The following is an 18,763-nucleotide window of genomic DNA, read 5'->3' on the forward strand; positions in this document are numbered from 1 at the left end:
CTTCCTCCCCCAGTTTAAAGACATGCAGTTGGTGGGGTTAGGTTAATTGGTAATTCTAAATTGTCCATATGTGTAAATGTGGAGTGAACGGTTGTCCCTCTCTGTGTTCGCCCTGCGACAGCCTGGCGACCTGTCCAGGGTGTACCCCGCCTCTCACCATATTGTAACTGGGATAGGCTCCAGCCTATGTTTTTAAATACACTGTCATTTACATATAATTTCCACTTAGTGATGCACAGAAATGGACTTTTCAGTCCTTCAGTGTAAGAAGGACTGAAAAGATTTTTTTTTTAAGATTTTGTGGAGGTGGTAAGGTAGGTTGTGTCTGCTGGTAGACTTTCCTGAGGAGTATAGTAATGTTCTATTATCGCTTAGTTTCTGAGGTTTTTTTTTGGACAGCAAAATATCCACGTCAACTAATATCTGGCTGATATCAAGTGCTACAGAAATGATGTTGTTCACATCCTGAAGAGGATTGCAGTATCTGGACATTAAAAACAAACTGCAGATAATAAATGAATAAATAGTTTATGGTACTTACATTCTTATTTGTTCAACAAGGACACGTCCACAAAATGATGTCACTTTTATGAAACTTGAAGCATAAATGTAATCAGCACAGGTAAAACATTAACGCTATGCTGTAAATAAACCCTGTTCATGACTTTAATGTCATAGATTCCACGTTTAGTGCGGTGAAATCTAATGACGAGTTTTTAGTCTCGTTTAACACCCACGAGTAGGAATAAATACAAATGAAATGTGTGGCAAAATGCTAACTGTTTATTTTTAAGAATCATTCCTGTGGCATTCTTCATTCGTGCATCCTAACTATTATACTCAGCAGAATCATACCTTACATGTGTCTGTCTGTCTGTTGCAGTGTCTCTGGTGCTTTACCACAAACAACTGCACAGAGTATCCAGTGACCTGGTTGCTGCCTCCGGCTAAACTATGCCCATTGTCCCAGGCCCGCTGGGGAGTGTGCTGGCGTAAGTTCATCAGACTTATTATTGTGATGTTAAATGTGGTGTTTCCTTTTTGCATTTGTGTTTCATTTGACACAGAATAAGTTACATACATATTGGGGAAATGATTTGAGGAACTTGGTGTTCAGTATGCTGGAAATGTAACTCTTCAACCTACGCGTTAAAAGAAAAAGTAGGTAAAAGGGTATTAAAGCATAAAAACAAAAGCTCTTCATCCAAAACAGCAACCTGTTATATTCACAGATGTGCGACCTAAAATGACCTCCTGTATGTCGGTGGGTCTGAGGGGAGGGATTTATCATTAGGCATGCAGCGGTGTGAAAGTAGCACCAACACTTTCTGTTCCTCTCAGGTCACTTCAGTTGTAGTGGGTGCATTTAAAGATCCAGCACATCGTTCTTGCTTCACTCCACCTGCTCCCTCTTGTTTCTTTAGAAAAAAAGTTGTACTCCACAAGAGACGTTATCCATTGTCTCTGTAGGCAGGCAGGAGCATTTGCAGCAATAATATGCAACAGACACACCAATCCTAGGAACACGTGTTTTCCATAACCAGGAAGAACAAACCCACACACACTGACTGGAGTTATTTTTGCTTTAGATTCATTTTCAGTTTACCTTTTCTCATACTTTAAGTTACTACTTTTTTTATACTTTCTAACCTAAAGGAAGTGAACCTGCCACAGTCCTGCTTTGCTGACTACAACATTAACTACAAATATTGTGGATAAATAGATTAGCTCAGCCAGGCACATACACGTGGCTCTTTGTACGTCCGTGTCCAGCAGCATCAGCAGGAACTCGCTGCCCAGTTAAATAAAGTGTTTTATAAAATCAAAACAATGTTTTACTTTTCAGCAGAGCAGTTCTTTTTCCCCACTGCATATTAATTATTGTAATTCCCCGCATGGTTTTTATAGTTTGTGCTGGAAATTCCTCTATAAATGTTTCAGTCGGTCCCACAGCTACACAGAACGGCTCGCCTATTCTTGCCCCGCTCTCCCAGCTGGTGCTCCGGCTCCTCTGCCACATATCTTTCTGAATTTGTCCTGATATGTCATCAGGGGTGTCCCAGCACCTCTTTCTTGCAGCTGTACCACAGATGATTCACAGCAGTAGGTTTCTCAGGCTGTCCTGGCTCTAGACATTTACATAAAGTCCTGCAGAAGTGTTTGGCTCTAAATCAAAGGTGACATGCTCAGTGAGCATAAAAGCACTACAGAGGTAGCACAGAAATGTACTGCCTGTCTTATCGCCAGGAGATCTATTTACAGTGAGAGCTAAGTGAACTGTAAATTTAAGCGTAGAGGGATTCAACTGGAATATTATAAATTATAATGTTGTTGCCTTATTTTACTGCCAAATGTTTGGCCCCTGAAATAAACCACCGTTCTTTTAACTTAACAAGTAAATGATCTTTCTCTTTCTCCCTAACACAGTAAAGTACGTTTAGCTTGACACTGCCAAACAGACTCCACAGCGAAGTAACCGAGCTAACGTGACCTAATGTTTGTATAAGACGTTAAAACTGATATTCAACTGACACAAATCGTATGTGAAAACCGGCTTATGTTATGTGTATTAATTACCCATAAAATTTTCACAGTCAACCGCAGCACCATGCAGGAAATATGACTGAGACCCTGCTCTTAGTCACAGTAGAGCAGACACCTCGGTGACGTATGTTCCACCTCACCAGAGTTAATGCTGATAACTCTCAGTGGTGAAATTAGTCTTTAGAGCCTAACCCATAAGTGTCAAAAACCTTTGAATGCTGGTGCAGTTTCTACTGAAAATGTATATTCAGTACAGATGAGGAAAAAAACCATTGTTAATTCTGTTATTAATTTTCTCAGTCTTAAAAATAACAAGAGAACTGATACGGTCGCACGGAGCCTACTGGAGCAGTGAGGTGTGTCAGTGTTCAAACTTCACTGGTAGCAAACAGAAAGTTGTGTAAATGCAAACACTTTATTGCTAATCGGGAACAGCTATAAAACCAAAAGGGTGCAAAAGGGCCGGCTACTGGCACAGCATTTAAATGTGATGCACTAACATCAGGCAAATGTTGTTGAATATAATGTGTAAATATTCCTCGTGTATGGAGTCGACACATGCTGTCATTTGAGTAGGTGGTAGTTACTTTGTGTTGACAGCTGGCAGCTCTTCTGTATCACGTACATTTTCAGATGGAAGGAAACTCTATTTACACCAGAGAGAACAGACAAAGTACACGTGACATGTCACATCTGGTTTTTACTTACAGTTGAACATGAAAAATACTGAGGTATGAACATACACTACCAGTCCAAAGTATGGAAGTAAAGTAGCCGCCCTTTGCTTTGTTGACAAACCCTCGGCCTTCTCTCAATGAGCTTCATGATGCAGTCACCTGAAATGGTTTTTACTTCACAGGTGTGCCTGTCAGGGTTCATTTGTGGAATTTCGTGCCTTCTTAATGGGGTTGGGACCATCAGTTGTGTTGTGCAGAACTCAGCTATCAGCTATGTACCAACCTAAGGGAAGAGAAACGACATTACATTAAGAGCTGAGGGTCGGTCAGTCTTTGCTAAAACTTTAAATGGGACTTGGAGTGCAGTTGGAAAAACCAACAAGTGCTACGATGAAACTGTCTCACACGAGGACGCCTCAGGAAAGGAAGTCCAAGAGTCCCCCCTGCTGCTGGGGATCCATTCATCCGAGTCACCAGCCTCAGAAATCACAGGTTAACAGCAGCTCAGATTAGAGCCCCGATAGATGCCACACAGAGCTCCAGTAGCCGACACAGAAACGTGAGCAGTTTTAGGCCACAGCTGCGCATGCGTGCATGCTGTGGTTTGTCCTGTAAAAGGAAAAGAGAAGACGCAGCAAAATGTGGGCACCACTCTGGCAGTGTTTCGGGGTCACGTGATCCCTCCCTCTGCAGAACAAAACCAGTTTCCATACGGTTAAGTCATTTGTGCTCTTTTTCTCTGGAAAGTGAGAGGCTTGTTTGTGGTTTGTCATGTTTGCAGTGCAATAACTTGCAGAAGCCAGCAGGTGGTGTCATTGACACATGTAGAGCACATTGTCATTACAGTGGCAGCGTGTGATGGCTTCTAGTTACCTTTATCACGTGGTCCAGTGAGAATATCTTCTTGTGAAAAATGAATAAATTCTCTTTTTTTCAGTGAACTTTGAAGCCCTGATCATCTCCATGGCTGTGGTGTGTGGAGTCATTCTCCTCGCCATTGCCGTCTGTTGCTGCTGCTGCTGCTGCTGCAAGAAGCGCCCTTCAAGGTAACATTACAAGTCCGAGGTAACTGAGTAACAGGAGTTTTAGAAAGCTGTGTCAGATGCATGAAAGCACTTAGTGGGCCAATGCTTTTCGGGATGAAAGGGCACTACATGGGAGCACTTTTCACCTCAGGCTCACACGGGCTGCTACAGAGTTAAAGCAACAGCTGTGTCCAGGAAAACACAGCATGTAGTGTTGAAATGGATTACAGAGAACAGTTTGGAGTAGATGTCACAGTTTCTTCCTTACAGTTGTGTACTCATTATAATGGCAGAAAAAACAGGAAACAAGTGAAAGAAAACCAGAAAGATCCCTGCTTCTGCTAGCGCTAAAGAACCCAGGTTGCTCACATGCTACGATAATGTCAACATTCAGTGATTAGTCATGTTATCTGTGCTCAGGTATTTATTTCACCTTCAGTCTTTAGACTGCATCTTATCACTGTCTTTACAAAGTGAAGACGGAGGGGGTTTCTTTGTCAGACCACAAAGTCCACACTTTGTTTCATGGTTCATGTGGAAGCTTGAGTGGTTTTCACCCATGTCCTGTATAGGTGCAACTCATTGTTGCTGTTGCAAACATTACTTTGGCTTTTTAATCAAAGTAGAGCTCCTTTCATGCTCTCACTGTTGTTCCTGTAGGGAGGGGGGGGTGAAAATGTCATGTCAGTCCGCTACAGTCTGGCCTGTCACTCACTTGCAGTCCTGTGGGTGCAGGAATCTCGTTCTTGTCTATCATGTGATTGAAAACTTGGGGAAAGCTCACATGTACTACTGTTATGCACACAGATATAAATTTAATATAATTACAGTCATGTTTTCGTCTTGTTTTACTCTTTTTGGGGGTTGCCTCCAAGCATTTTACTTTGTGCATGTTAAACCTTCTTTTGTATTTGGCATTTTCATTGTGGAACATAAAAAGAAAACACTCTCTGCACTCAGGCACACATTTCATGAGTCTTATATAAATGATGCATAGAACTTCAATCAGAGTAACCCTAAAGCTAATGTTAGTTTGTAGCTGCGTGTCATTTGTCACATCCAAAGTGTGTTTTTGTCATCTTCTGGTTCCACGAGGAGCAGTGATTCTGATGCTGCCTTCATGTCTCCTTCACTCTTAAGGTTTGACAGAGAAGAGGAGAGATCTGCCAAGAGGAGGGAGGAGATCAGACAGCGTGCTGAAGAACGGTGAGACCTAGACTCACACCTTAGTCTACACAGGTTGGAAATGTCTGCAACGGTGTTTATTTCAATAACACAGGAGCCTCTTTCTCTGCATTTAACTCCAAACCGATCTTTGCTGTGTCATTCCTCTCTGGATCAAACACTGCTTGTTATTTACAGAATATTTACACACGTACTCACGAAGTTACAGGTACATGTTTAGAGGTCACTGTTTGTTTTCCTTTACCCTGCTGCAGTGTTTTCTCAGTCACCACACTGCTGCATCAAGTAATTATTTGATCCTCTGCTGAATTTGTTGGCTTGCTCGCTTTTAAAGAAATGAACAGTCTTTCATTTTTGATGCTAATCACAACAGTTATATATTTTATATCAAGTGAACTTGGTTCAAATCTCAGACCAAGCGCACACCTACGAGTCGAATCCTATTCTGTCAGCGTGGTGGGTGGCATTGCCTTTCAGCATATCCCAGTAGGACTTGGATATAATTGTCCTAAAACAGAACAGTTCATCATCCCCCAACAAAAGAGTTCATTGTATGTTTGGGAGTCGAGCAACTGGTGTCCATCCAGCCTCAGCAAGTCCACGTCCCAAAGGAGAAGCTCCGGGTTCCTCTGCTGTCGTCCCAGAACACCGATTGGATTGTCAAAGCTGGGCAGCTGCTTCATGGTAATGTGCTCATAAATAGATTGGTTTACATCCTGTGTACTACAGTCAAAGAAACAGAATCATCCAGCAGTCAGCAGACCCGAAAGGCTTCCCTCTTCCTGCACCCCATAAATGTTTCAGCCTTCTCTTCTTGTTCTGTTCCTTTACTTCCAGTGCCAGGATAGCTGGCTGATATGTTTGTGAGCAGGGCAGTCGAGCTGAAAGATGGTCAGTAACTGTGGTTTATCATCACGCTCGGCGTGCTGGGCACATCGTGGCTCACTGTGCGCCTCGTGTGTTTGAGAAAGAATGAATTATCCGACCTCTGAGCTCTTCTCTCTCGTGCTGCAGAATTGAGTCAGGGTTTCCTGCAGTGAGCATGATCAAATCTCTGAAGTTGGAGTTAGTGCAGTGACCTACATAGATGCAGTTCATGTTGTCAACAGGACATTCGGAATAGATTGGACCCATCCTAAGAGAGACTAGTGCCTGTAGACAGTGCTGCTTGGCCTCCGGAGAGCCAGCTTGAAGCACAGAGTCATCCGAGCCCAGGCGGGCCGGGGAGTCGACCCATGCAGCTATATATTTCATATTTCACATGCTGATGTAGCAGGAGAGCTACCTAAGAATTTTAATTATAATTTTGTATCTGATCAAATGCTAAATTATTAAATCATTTTAATAAGTATCTCTTGAACCTCTTGTTTCAGTGCTGTTTAAGAAGTCTGCATGTCCATGTAACATGCTGCTCAGGCTGCTTATGTTACAGTCGGCTAACAGCCAGGATCTGTTCCTGTTGGCTTGTATCTGGTTTAGCTTGTCAATAAGCCAAAGTGTTGTAATGTGTCAAGTCTTAATGCACAACAATACTATGTGAGAAGTTCATTGTAATCCACTGACATGATGCTTGGGTAACACATACAGTTTCATGTATCTATGATGATAATATGGACTGAATATGGGCCAAAATTCGCAGCTGTTACTCCATTATTTGTGTCCATGCTCCTTGGCTGAGTCATGGTAACAGCTGGAGAAAAAAATCATACACACAGGCTTTTTTATGCCATGTATTCAGTTTGAATTTTGTTTTAATCTCATGTTGATATGACTCTTTAAGTATAGCCAAAATGCATGTTTTCTAAACTGATCACACATCCAGGGTATTGAAGCTGTGATATGTCATGATACTGATGCTCAAAGATGGTTCTAGAAACATTGTTTCAAAGAACAAAAGAGAATTTGGCTTTGTGACACTTGGAGCAGGTGCAAAATGAAGTTGGTTGCCGGTCTGAGCGAAAGGCTGAAGGTGTTTTTCAGCCTTGAAATTTTCTTATTATCTTTTGTATTTATGAAGTTCTCAGGCGTCAAGAATTTAAAGTAGTTCCCTTTTTATTAGATTTTTTTTTCTTAGATTGCACAAATAACTGAAAGTTTCTTTTAGCCTTAACTTTTAACTGAACTTGAGTTGGGAAGGTTACTTTTGAATGTATTCCACTACAGATTACAGATTACATGCCCTAAAATGTATTTTGTAACATTTTCCGTTACGTTACTCAACAAGAGTAACGTATTCTGAATACTTTGGATTACTTAACATATTATCATGCTTTTTACAGCTACATGAATGCACTACTGCTGTGTGATCTATTAGTATTACTGAAGGTTACTCTCCACACCAACACCAACTAATGTTTAAATCTTAATATAAATGAGTAACAGTAGGTGGACATTAGGTAAGGCTGCACTTTTTGCAGCGATCTCGTATAGAAACTATTCAGCGCGTATATAAAACAGGTCCGCGGCTCCGAACCGTAGTATGGGGACCTCTGGCTGATACGTCGGGTTCATGTCGGCTCGTAGCTGAAAACTAGCTTTACTTTGTTGTCTGGCTCAACTTTGCTAGTGAGAGACAGAGAGAGGTGTTGAAAGGCTGCTCCAACGGAGCTTATTATTTCGGAGGAAAACATGAACACAGCGTACAGCCGAGTCTTAATAGCTTACTTACAGCTGGGCTCGTCAGGCTCTCTGTTTGGCTGCAGTGGTTATTATTATATTTACATGCTTCCAGCTCCCGTTTCTGCTCCGTGACAGCTCGTACTTTTCCTTTCTCTCCCTCCTCGCTCACAGACACATCACGGGTATGGCAGTCCATTCTCCCTGCAGCACGGACTACACTGCCCTGCATGCTTTAGGGCGATGCCTGTAACACTCTGCCTGTTGCCTTCATATTAAATAATAAAAAATAAAAAAAATTTCTTCACGTCGTTATGACCGCGAGATTGAGACACGGGCGTTTGAGCCTCTTAATGCGTGTTTTGTTTGGGTTTCCACCGGCGTGGCATTACCAAAAATAGAGAGGACATAGCCGAACATATGAAACAGGAAAGTACTGCCGTGTAATCCATTTATTTCAGCAAAGTAACTGTATTCTAAATACCACCCTTTTAAACAGTAACTGTAACGGAATACAGTTACTCATATTTTGTATTTTAAATACGTAACAGCGGTACATGTACTCTGTTACTCCCCAACACCGCTTGTAGTATCCCATTTTCATAAATTATGAGTGGTATTGTGATGATGGAGAAGTCGAGCACCTTCAAAACCTTTAGTCTGTGTAGTGAGCCAAGCTCAGTACTCACGTTCTTTCAACTTTCCCTTTTTTTCCGTCTTCCCTCCAACATGTTGAATGCAGCCATATTTATGTGGAGGGAATGTGAACGTGTCAGTGCGATGCACACAGGCCATCGGCGTGGCTTAGGGGGACGGATGGCAGACACATCTTAACCCACCTGATTGCTCACAGATCAGTACATAGCAATAAAGCAGCGACTGCCACACACCAGAGTCTTTGAGCTGAGATGAAGTGAAGTGAGGCCTCTGGACTTCCACTACACAAAACCTGCCCCTCAGAAAGGCTGAGTGAGCAGCTTTACCACAGGCCTGTTGCTCTGTGAGTCACTGTCAGCTAAAATTTAGGAACATTTTTATGCCAGGAGTGCAAACTGATGCATTTTTCTTACTTGGTAAGCTGAATGTTATTGTGCTTATTGAAATGTTGTTTAAACGATGTCGTGCATAATAAGTATTTGGGAGTATTAGGTATTGATGGTTGCATAAGTGCCCACATATCATGACTGGCTGTTTGTAATGTTGTGGTGCAGTGTAGCTTAAATGTTTCTTGGCGAGTAAAGTGCTTGATGGGTTTGCTCTGTAAACTTGTGCATATGTAAACAGCTGTTTCAAAATAACAAAGCTGCAGAAACTTCTGGAATCGCCACTATTTCAGCCATGGTTCTCTGTAAAACCTGTTTTTCATTGGAGTCAACAGTAGAGCCAAAAACACTCATAGCTACTAACACACAGAGGAGAAATGGCATTCATCACCTGAACTCGGAGTTGCCTCCTTAGTGCTCAGCAGCCTTGTTGGTGACGCCTGTGAGCAGGTAATCGGTCATTATCTAAATAAACAGGCAGAGAGCCAGAACCTAAATTTACTGCACAGACTCACCAAAAGTTTCCAGAATCTAATGAAAAAGTTTGGTAACTTTTCCCACACTTTGCCTGCAAGTCATGTGTAAAGTTTTTACAACAGTGCGGCTTCATCAGCAGCTCAGTCCAGAGTTACTGAACAAATACCACATTTATCTATGACTACTGCAGCCCAGCAAAAAAAACATAGTTGCTCAACCCTAAACATAGACTGGGATGAGTGCATATGTCTGCTGCTGTGCAACTGACACTGTCGTAAACCTTGACTCTGACATGCATCTCTGCAACAGTGCCAAAAAGTATTTGTCCCTTGCCTTGTTTGTTTGTTTTTGCATATTTTTCACACATTTTTAGATCATCAAACAAATTTGAGCATTAGACAAAGATAAACCAGCGAAATATAATATAGATGTGCATAGACGGGGTATTTTCACATGGGGCCAGGTAGGTTTGGGTTTGTCAGAAACATGTCTGACAAATATGTGACGAGCAGATAAAAAGAGAACTTAGGACGAGGGTGAAGACTTTTTAAGCAGCAGGAAAGGTTCTTCAGTCCAGCTGTTGATTTGGTGTCGGGAGCAGGACATCTGTAGCATTTCAGAATTGTCCCACAGAGTTGTTTTCAGGATTCACTGGGTGTCCCATTGTCTCATTACAGCTGACGTCTGTGTTGCAGTCATTTATTTCCATGTTGTTTCATTAAAGTTTGGATACTTGGCTGTATCCAAATATGGAGGCCCAGTTAGAGTTGAATGATGGCTCTCTACCTTGAGAGTTGTCTTTCTCTGGAGTGTATTTGGCACTAACAGAGTGAATACTTCCTGACCTGTTGACTAACTTCCTCTACTTTTTTTTTTTTTTTTTACAGGAAGGTGGAGAGAATGGCACGCCACGATGAGATCAGGAGGAAGTATGGTGCGTATAGACTTTCCATATGGACTTTAGCTCATCCTCTTTGATCATAGTGTTTGTTTCCAGCCCTCTCTGATGTACACTGAAGGTGAGGTGACCAGTAGGTCTAACACGGAGTAGCCAGCTCTGTGTTCTCTGTTCTGTGTGTGTCAGCAGTGTCTCTGATGCATGCTTAACTATTTTAAGAGTTTTTCAGTGTCAGTGACTTTGATTTCCACACCCTGGGCCACTGATACATTATTCAACAGAATATGCTTCGTCCCCAAGCAACCTACACTGTAGGTGTACATGAACTAGGCGACGTAGGATTTTCAAATTGATGCCATAGGTGCATAGGCTAGGAGGCTGGGGGAGCTGTCAGTATCTTTTACTTATCTCCTATTTATTAAATAAACACCTTTTTTCTATCGCTAACGGCTGTACAAAATGTAACATGAGACCATCCCTCACTTGAAGAGCCTGCAAAAATCCCAGGAATGTGGCATTTCTCCTCGCTGCCATACCAATTTGTCTAGCTCACCACTTCACCAGTTAACATGGGCTAACCTGAGCTGGACAACATTGTTATTATACTGATATTCAGTATTAATGCTGGTCTTTCAGTTGTGTTACAATAGATATGACACACTCCACACACAATAGTGCACCATAATAATGGCTAAGCTGCTGGTGTCATCAATAAGAGTGGCAATAATAAAAGCTTGAATGTTTTCATGATCCATGAACTCAAATGAAGCTTTGCCAGTTTAGTTAGCAAAATGTTTGTGTGTAATAAACGGCTGCCTGAGCTGTGCTGTAATTAAAAGCTAGGAGTTTTAGATGACCTAAAAGCAAATCCTATTTTTTGTGGAGCTAATTTAATCTCTGTGTTTGTATGCAGTTAAAGTAGCGGTCCCTGCTAGGCATGGGAAAATATGACAACCACTCTCCGGTGCTCAGAGTTGTGACTGAAATGTTTATGCAATAAAATCTGTTTTTAAGCAGCTGAAGGTACAAAAATAGTCAAACTTTAAAACCTGATCACTACCTCGCATTTGTTGCCACATGCTTTAACTTAATCAGAGCATTTTTGCTGTCAGTGAAACAGGAAATATTCTAAAAATAAATGAGTCATGAGCAAACTACGAGTGTGCGCTGCAGCAAAGTATAGAAGAAGTATCAACATCACACAGCACTGCTTTCTATTTCCAATCAATGCACTGATTCTAATCCATCGCTCTGCCCTCTGCAGGGAAGTGGGCGGTAAGGGTTGGCCTGTCAGCGGCTCGATAAAGACAGACTCGTTCGTTCCGTAGATGTGGGAGAAGCTCAAGTGTCCGTGCGTCGTGTCTGTCCATCCGTTCACTGTAGTAAGATGTCAGGTTATGTGGGTTGAGTGTAACGACTGCACGACAGAGTGATGGATGGTGGTCTGTTTCTTAGGCCTGCAGCTCTCATTAGTTTCCTTCCACAGGGGCTTTAGTAGAGACTGCTCTCCTTTCACATTTGGTCTGGTCGGTTCTCTACAACTACAATCCACATCCTCTTATTTCCTTGAAATCAGACACAGCGGAAGATTCCCTGAGGGTGGGTCAGGAGGTTATTCAGCAAAACTGGAAATGATCTCTTGTCATTACCAGTTGAAAATATCCCAGAAAGACAGCACAGATTTGAATTACACGTTTCACTTTTTGCAGTTTAACCCCAGCGCTCTGTCATAGCCTGCATTTAGTTAAGTTTTATTTTTAGGGAGCAGCTGCTGCTTCAAGGTGTTGTATAAAGTCATGTAGAGACTCTACAATAATACGAAACTGTGAACACTAGACTTCTACAGTTCTACAGCATGGCGCTGAATGAGCATTAACTATTGTACAGTTGGAGGTTTATTTTGGTTCAAGTCTGAAATGAATCCTGTATCACTGCAGTTTGCTTCAAAAAGCCCTCGTCGACTGGAAGAGTGTGAGAATGGCTGGCAGATTGGTGTTGTAGTGAACCGCTCTGGTAAAAAGAGCTTTCAGTTCAGCTGCACCTATGGTCATGAGCTGTGGGCAGTGACAAACAGAAGGTTGGATACAAATGGCAGAATCAGCTTAGTCTCCAGGAGGACTCGACTCCGCCTTTAGACATTCGAGAATGTAACCAGCTGAGGAGGTTCAGGCAGCTGATCAGGATGTCTAAGCATTGAGGATTAAACTCAGATCACATTGGAGAGGTTATACATCCTGTCTGGCGAAACATTGCTGGGGTAACACCCTGCTTCACCTGCTCACACCAGGAGGATGGTGCAAACTGACTTTGTTAAATCTGTGGAAATGCAATAAAGCATGATTAGGGCCTGAAGTCATTACTTTGCCATTTATGTAGTCCAGTAATTAGAGGGCCGTAGAATGTGAGAATAGCCCGTGTAACCTATAATCCATTTTAATCATGAATGAAATCAACTTTTCACGCTTAAAACGAGCATCGACTATGAAGACACACCATGCTTATTATATTGGCATTATTATCAGAATCTTATGTAAAGAAAAAATTTCAAACAGCAGCAGTGGAGTGCCGCCAGGTTACATTATCAACCCAAAATGCAGCAACAGTGGCCATAATGTGCTTAAACATGAGGACAGCATCGTTCTGCAGGAGAAGGCTCCTCCTATATTGAAATAGTTGGAAATGCTTTACGCATTCAGTGTTTGGTATTTGTGCACTAACTGCCATCGATTAATCAGTTTCTTAGTGGCAGCGAGAGTGTCCCTTTTAATGTGTATTGATCCGTGGACGTGGAAAGTTCAGGCTCCGCAGGAGAACTGTGCAGGTTCAAACCTCAGTAACACTTGGAGTATGAAGAACAACTTTATAGTTTAACCTGCTTGTGGCCTTCATCAAGGTTAGAGGTGCATTGATCCAACTTATTCCACGTACTCCTCAGAAGCCATTGTTGAATAAATACGCTGTTTTCTTCAGTCAGCCTTGGAATCATTTGTTTGTGTGTAAGACGACAGCAGGCCTGGCTGAAACGTTTATTAACTAAACCAAAGGTAAGAAAGAAATGCATCTGGAAATATACTGTAACCTGCACTTGAGTAAAATAATTAATAAGACCAGGACAGAGATAAATGACGCAAGAAAATGACTTTATTAGTGAGCCTGTTTATTTGCACTGGGCTTATTTAGGTGAGCCTTCATTGCACTCTGCGGTTATTAATGCTCGTGCTAGTTTCTCCTTTCACCTGCTGCATTTCTCATGTAAAGTTCCACCAAAACATGTTCTCACGAGAACAAAAAGGCCAGGACCAAACATGAGGGATATTGGGAAGCCGAGCAGGAGAGAATCCTCTGAACTTTCCAGTCAAGTCATTTCATCAAAGTTTGCTTCAAACAAAAACGACTGCAAACACTCTTCTGTTATGTTGGTGCTTATTAGCTACCAGTCTGCTCCTCATGGCTTAGTGAACACAACATAGTTAATTAATGTTATCATAAAACAAAGTACAGACATCCTTCTAAACGGCAAAGATATGGAGGAGAAAACCGATTCAGAACAACCACAGACATCAGCAAAGATGTCTGCCGGTGACATGGCACACACAGTAATATGCAGTTAATAAAAGTCCATAGGAACGGTTACAAAATTGATAAGGTGGGCAGTTGTTTTCATTGCCCATAGAAATAAATAATTCCATTGATCGTGTGTATGAAAAACTTGCTGATGGCGGTTTAGCAGCACATGCTGTCATACTGCATTCATTGTTAATGAAACATCAGCGTGAACAGAATATCCGGGATGGATTTCCCAGTTTGTCCTCAGACTGATGCTTCCTCCAAGGCATCTCTGGAAAATGTGGAGCAGAATTTGACCCAGCATGACTTTGTCTGTTTTCATTTTGTCTCCACGTTGTGTGTGCAGGTCTGATGGGCGACACGGACCACCCGTACAGCAAGTTTGAGAACGAGTAAAGCAGCTGCAACGGAGGACGTCCGCGGGCCGCGGCTCTCACGGCTTTGCTTTTAGCTCGGAGTGATTTTCTCCCACACAGTGCTGCAGAGCAGCAGCTGTCCGGTGATCTCGTTCAGACGTCAAACCTGATTGAAAATATTCTGAATTAGTTTAGCTTTGTGATTCTTTATGAAGGCAGTCGTGTGTGTTTAGTCGTTAAATCTTGTTTTTAAACTTTTTGCAAACCTTTTTTCTCTCTTTTTAAATGTTGTACTCTCACATCAATCTTTGCACTTTGTACATACGTTGATTAAACAGTGATGACTGTGTGTTTCGATTCATTAATAAACCTCTTTAAGCTTTTTTTGTTTGTTTTAAATGTATGAGCTTCTGAGAGAGTGCATAAAGTGAGAGCATGATAAATTGCTGAGTGTAGCCCTGTCATAGACGACAGCACAAGCTGACCTCTGTCATTTTCCGATAACTTTTTAATTGAAAACATCAGGAAGGAGAATGTTGCTCCGAGTCGGACACCCACTAGTCTGCTTAATAACATGAAACTAAAATGCCTCAAAGCTGGACTGACCATGTTAACAAATGTTTTCCTCTCCGTCCACTGCTGTTCTCCCACTTCAGCGATGATCCACTTTAACCCTTTGATTATCAAGGCTGAAATAAAATGATTAATGATGAGCCTAAAAACTGCAAAATTGATGGCACTAAACCTCTCACTTTTATATCATTTTACTAAAGCAAATGCATTTATATTCACTTTTCAAAGCCCACATTAAAAATGGGTTGATTGTTCAAAATATTTTTGTATATTAGCGATTGTTGATTAGCAGTCCTTGGTTCAGCTGTTTTAGCTCCCAGTCTCTTCATGTTGACTGTTCTGAGCTTCTGTCCATCAGAAACAGGTTTGAACAGCGAACAACCTCTTGGCTCTGACACCATACAGACCCAAGAGTACAAAAAAACTGACCTCGTTATTTGCCCTGGTCCTGAAGATTACCCACAATAAATACATGACAGAAAATAAGGAAAAGCAGAGTGTGCATGCATGAATTCTGGATCGAGAACAGTCAACAGTTTGTAGAGAAACATTGTGGATTTAGATTTATTGTAATACCAGCGTAGTGAGGTGATGAGGAAGTTACATTCTCTGCCTGTTTTTGATGTATGTTATTACTCATGCTGTAGTTTTCTAAAGTGGCTGAAGACTGGAAAGATTCTGCAAGCCTGAAGCACAAAGACTCCCAACCGATGTGATTTTGGACACGATACAGAGATGTATGAAACTCAGTTTAGCTGTGTGATTGATCTGTTAGCTTTCAGAGTTGAATCAAATATGACTCCACGATTTAGGGCGGAAACAAATGTAAAAGATGATGTTACGTCTGCTCTTTGAATGTTTGAAGGGTTCTGTTCAATAACACAACATTAAGATTGAAGTGGTGGGTTGAACCTGGAGCCGTGACTTAAATGTATAAATATTAGTCTCGGCGCCTGTCACATGGTTTAGTATGCAGCTACATACTCTCACAGCAGTGTCCTTCTCAATGCATTATTGCTACTATACCTATATAATGTTAAATAATATGAAATTTGGGGGTTTAAACCTAATGAACCAATCGTTTCAGCTATAGCGGGGGGCTAACATGTCAGAGCCGTGCTCGGGAATGACCATCAGACTCCTCAGTAAAGGGACACATGAAGAAAAAGGAATCTCCTCTCCTCACATTACCTGTCAGCATTCAGGTTCAGTTCCCTCACTGCCATGTGGTGCCGCCAGTGTACGTGGTTACCTCAGTCAAGCACGCAGGCTTGGTTCCCTTTTTAGAAGCCTTTTGTTAGCTTTTTATTATGACACTAATGACATATAAATAATGCAGCTGTCTAGATATGAATAAATGTATATCATGGTCAATCTGCAGTCAATCTATAATAGCTACTATCTATACTATATATATGTTTTTCCAAATAAAGCCTAATATTCTGGTTATTCCAAAGAACTGAATTAAATGAAAGGTTGGATATGCTGAGTATGGATGTCTCATCTTATCACTGGCATATGGTCAGGACCTGCTGGGATAATATTTTAAAGCACTATACCAGTCATTTTTCAACATGAATGATCGCGTGATCAACCTCAATTAAAGTCCTTCACTATGTGGAATAGACGCCATGAGACCGCATCCAGATGTTCTGTGTTGGTGCCAAAACTGTTGTGGGATTTGAAATAGATGAGAAGTTTCTTCTAATTTGTGATTAAAGTAAAATACATACATTAAAGACATACACCAATCAGGCATAACATTTTAACACAAGCGTGTTAAATAATAATGGTAAATGGACTGATTCTTATACAGTACTTTTCTACTCTCCCACACAAGCACTGTTATCTATGCTTTCTAACTCTATCATTCATACTCCGATGGATGCATCAGAGAGCAAGTCAGGCTATGCAAACCGGGCAGCCAGGGACCGACCACCAACCATCCGATCAGCAGCTGACCTGTTCTACCTCCTGCGCTACAGCCACCCTAATATGGGGTAGGCAAAAAATGTGATGTATTAGAAGCAGGAAAAATTGGCAAGCTAAACGACTGGGTCAGACTACCTCCAAAACTGCAGCTTTTGTGGGACGGTCCCATTGTATAGTGATCAGTCTTTATCAAAAGTGGTCCAAGGAAGGAACAGTGATGAACAAGTGACAGAGTCATGGGCAGCTTGTTGACACAGGTAGGTAGTGAAGGCTGCCCTGTGTGGTCTGATCCAACCAATCCAACCAGTAAGCTACTGTTGCTCAAACCACCAAAAAAAGTCAATGCTGGTTCTGATAGAAAGGTGTCAGAATACATAGCGTTACACCCCAGCCAACATTTATATGTGGGGCCCATATGGTTTGGAAATGGGCTGAAAAATGGGCCCCATATAGGATTGTCCGCGGGTTCCGTAATGGCCCCATGTTAAATGCCCATATAGGTGTTATATTGGTAAAATCTAGGAACTAAATGGGCCCCAACTGGGCAACATACACAGAAACCCACCCGGGCCCCATCTTTTAATTTTTTTTGGGTACCATGTGGGCACCACATAGGCTAAAAAGTGGGTTTTAAGTGGGATTGTCCGCGGGTTCCATAATGGCCCCATTTTATAAGCCCATCTTGGTGTTATATTGGCAAAATCTAGGAACTAAATGGGCCCCAACTGGGCAACATACACAGAAACCCACCCAGGCCCCATCTTTCAAGTTTTTTGTGGGTACCACGTGGGCACCACATAGGCTAAAAAGTGGGTTTTAAGTGGGATTGTCCGCGGGTTCCATAATGGCCCCATTTTATAAGCCCATCTTGGTTTTATATTGGTAAAATCTAGGAACTAAATGGGCCCCAACTGGGCAACATACACAGAAACCCACCCAGGCCCCATCTTTCAAGTTTTTTGTGGGTACCACGTGGGCACCACATAGGCTAAAAAGTGGGTTTTAAGTGGGATTGTCCGCGGGTTCCATAATGGCCCCATTTTATAAGCCCATCTTGGTTTTATATTGGTAAAATCTAGGAACTAAATGGGCCCCAAATGGGCAACATACACAGAAACCCACCCAGGCCCCATCTTTCAAGTTTTTTGTGGGTACCACGTGGGCACCACATAGGCTAAAAAGTGGGTTTTAAGTGGGATTGTCCGCGGGTTCCATAATGGCCCCATTTTATAAGCCCATCTTGGTTTTATATTGGTAAAATCTAGGAACTAAATGGGCCCCAAATGGGCAACATACACAGAAACCCACCCAGGCCCCATCTTTCAAGTTTTTTGTGGGTACCACGTGGGCACCACATAGGCTAAAAAGTGGGTTTTAAGTGGGATTGTCCGCGGGTTCCATAATGGCCCCATTTTATAAGCCCATCTTGGTTTTACATTGGTAAAATCTAGGAACTAAATGGGCCCCAACTGGGCAACATACACAGAAACCCACCCAGGCCCCATCTTTCAAGTTTTTTGTGGGTACCACGTGGGCACCACATAGGCTAAAAAGTGGGTTTTAAGTGGGATTGTCCGCGGGTTCCATAATGGCCCCATTTTATAAGCCCATCTTGGTTTTACATTGGTAAAATCTAGGAACTAAATGGCACCCAACTGGGCAACATACACTGAAACCCACCCAGGCCCCATCTTTCAAGTTTTTTTGTGGGTACCATGTGGGCACCACATAGGCTAAAAAGTGGGTTTTAAGTGGGATTGTCCGCGGGTTCCATAATGGCCCCATGTTAAATGCCCATCTTGGTGTTATATTGGTAAAATCTGGGAACTAAATGGACCCCAACTGGGCAAAGTACTCAGAAACCCACCTG

General features: G+C 42.1%; 2 protein-coding genes across 2 annotated transcripts in view; one reads left to right on the top strand and one right to left on the bottom strand.

Annotated features, from left to right (window-relative positions):
• LOC309717153 (pituitary tumor-transforming gene 1 protein-interacting protein) overlaps nt 1-14,771 on the top strand; it is a 16,415-nt gene extending 1,644 nt beyond the window's left edge. The window contains exons 3-7 of the mRNA XM_082551478.1: nt 884-992; nt 4,159-4,267; nt 5,387-5,452; nt 10,455-10,501; nt 14,379-14,771. Of these exons, the coding sequence (XP_082407604.1) occupies nt 884-992; nt 4,159-4,267; nt 5,387-5,452; nt 10,455-10,501; nt 14,379-14,428 (381 nt within the window). The 3' untranslated portion in view covers nt 14,429-14,771. The remainder of the gene's footprint in view (nt 1-883; nt 993-4,158; nt 4,268-5,386; nt 5,453-10,454; nt 10,502-14,378) is intronic.
• Nucleotides 1-18,763, bottom strand: part of LOC309716919 (uncharacterized protein) — a 244,022-nt gene that overhangs the window by 161,223 nt on the left and 64,036 nt on the right. The gene's annotated exons all lie outside the window — the stretch shown is intronic.

This window comes from Aulonocara stuartgranti (genome assembly GCF_965226115.1).
Source record: "Aulonocara stuartgranti genome assembly, chromosome: 11".
Lineage (NCBI taxonomy): Eukaryota > Metazoa > Chordata > Actinopteri > Cichliformes > Cichlidae > Aulonocara > Aulonocara stuartgranti.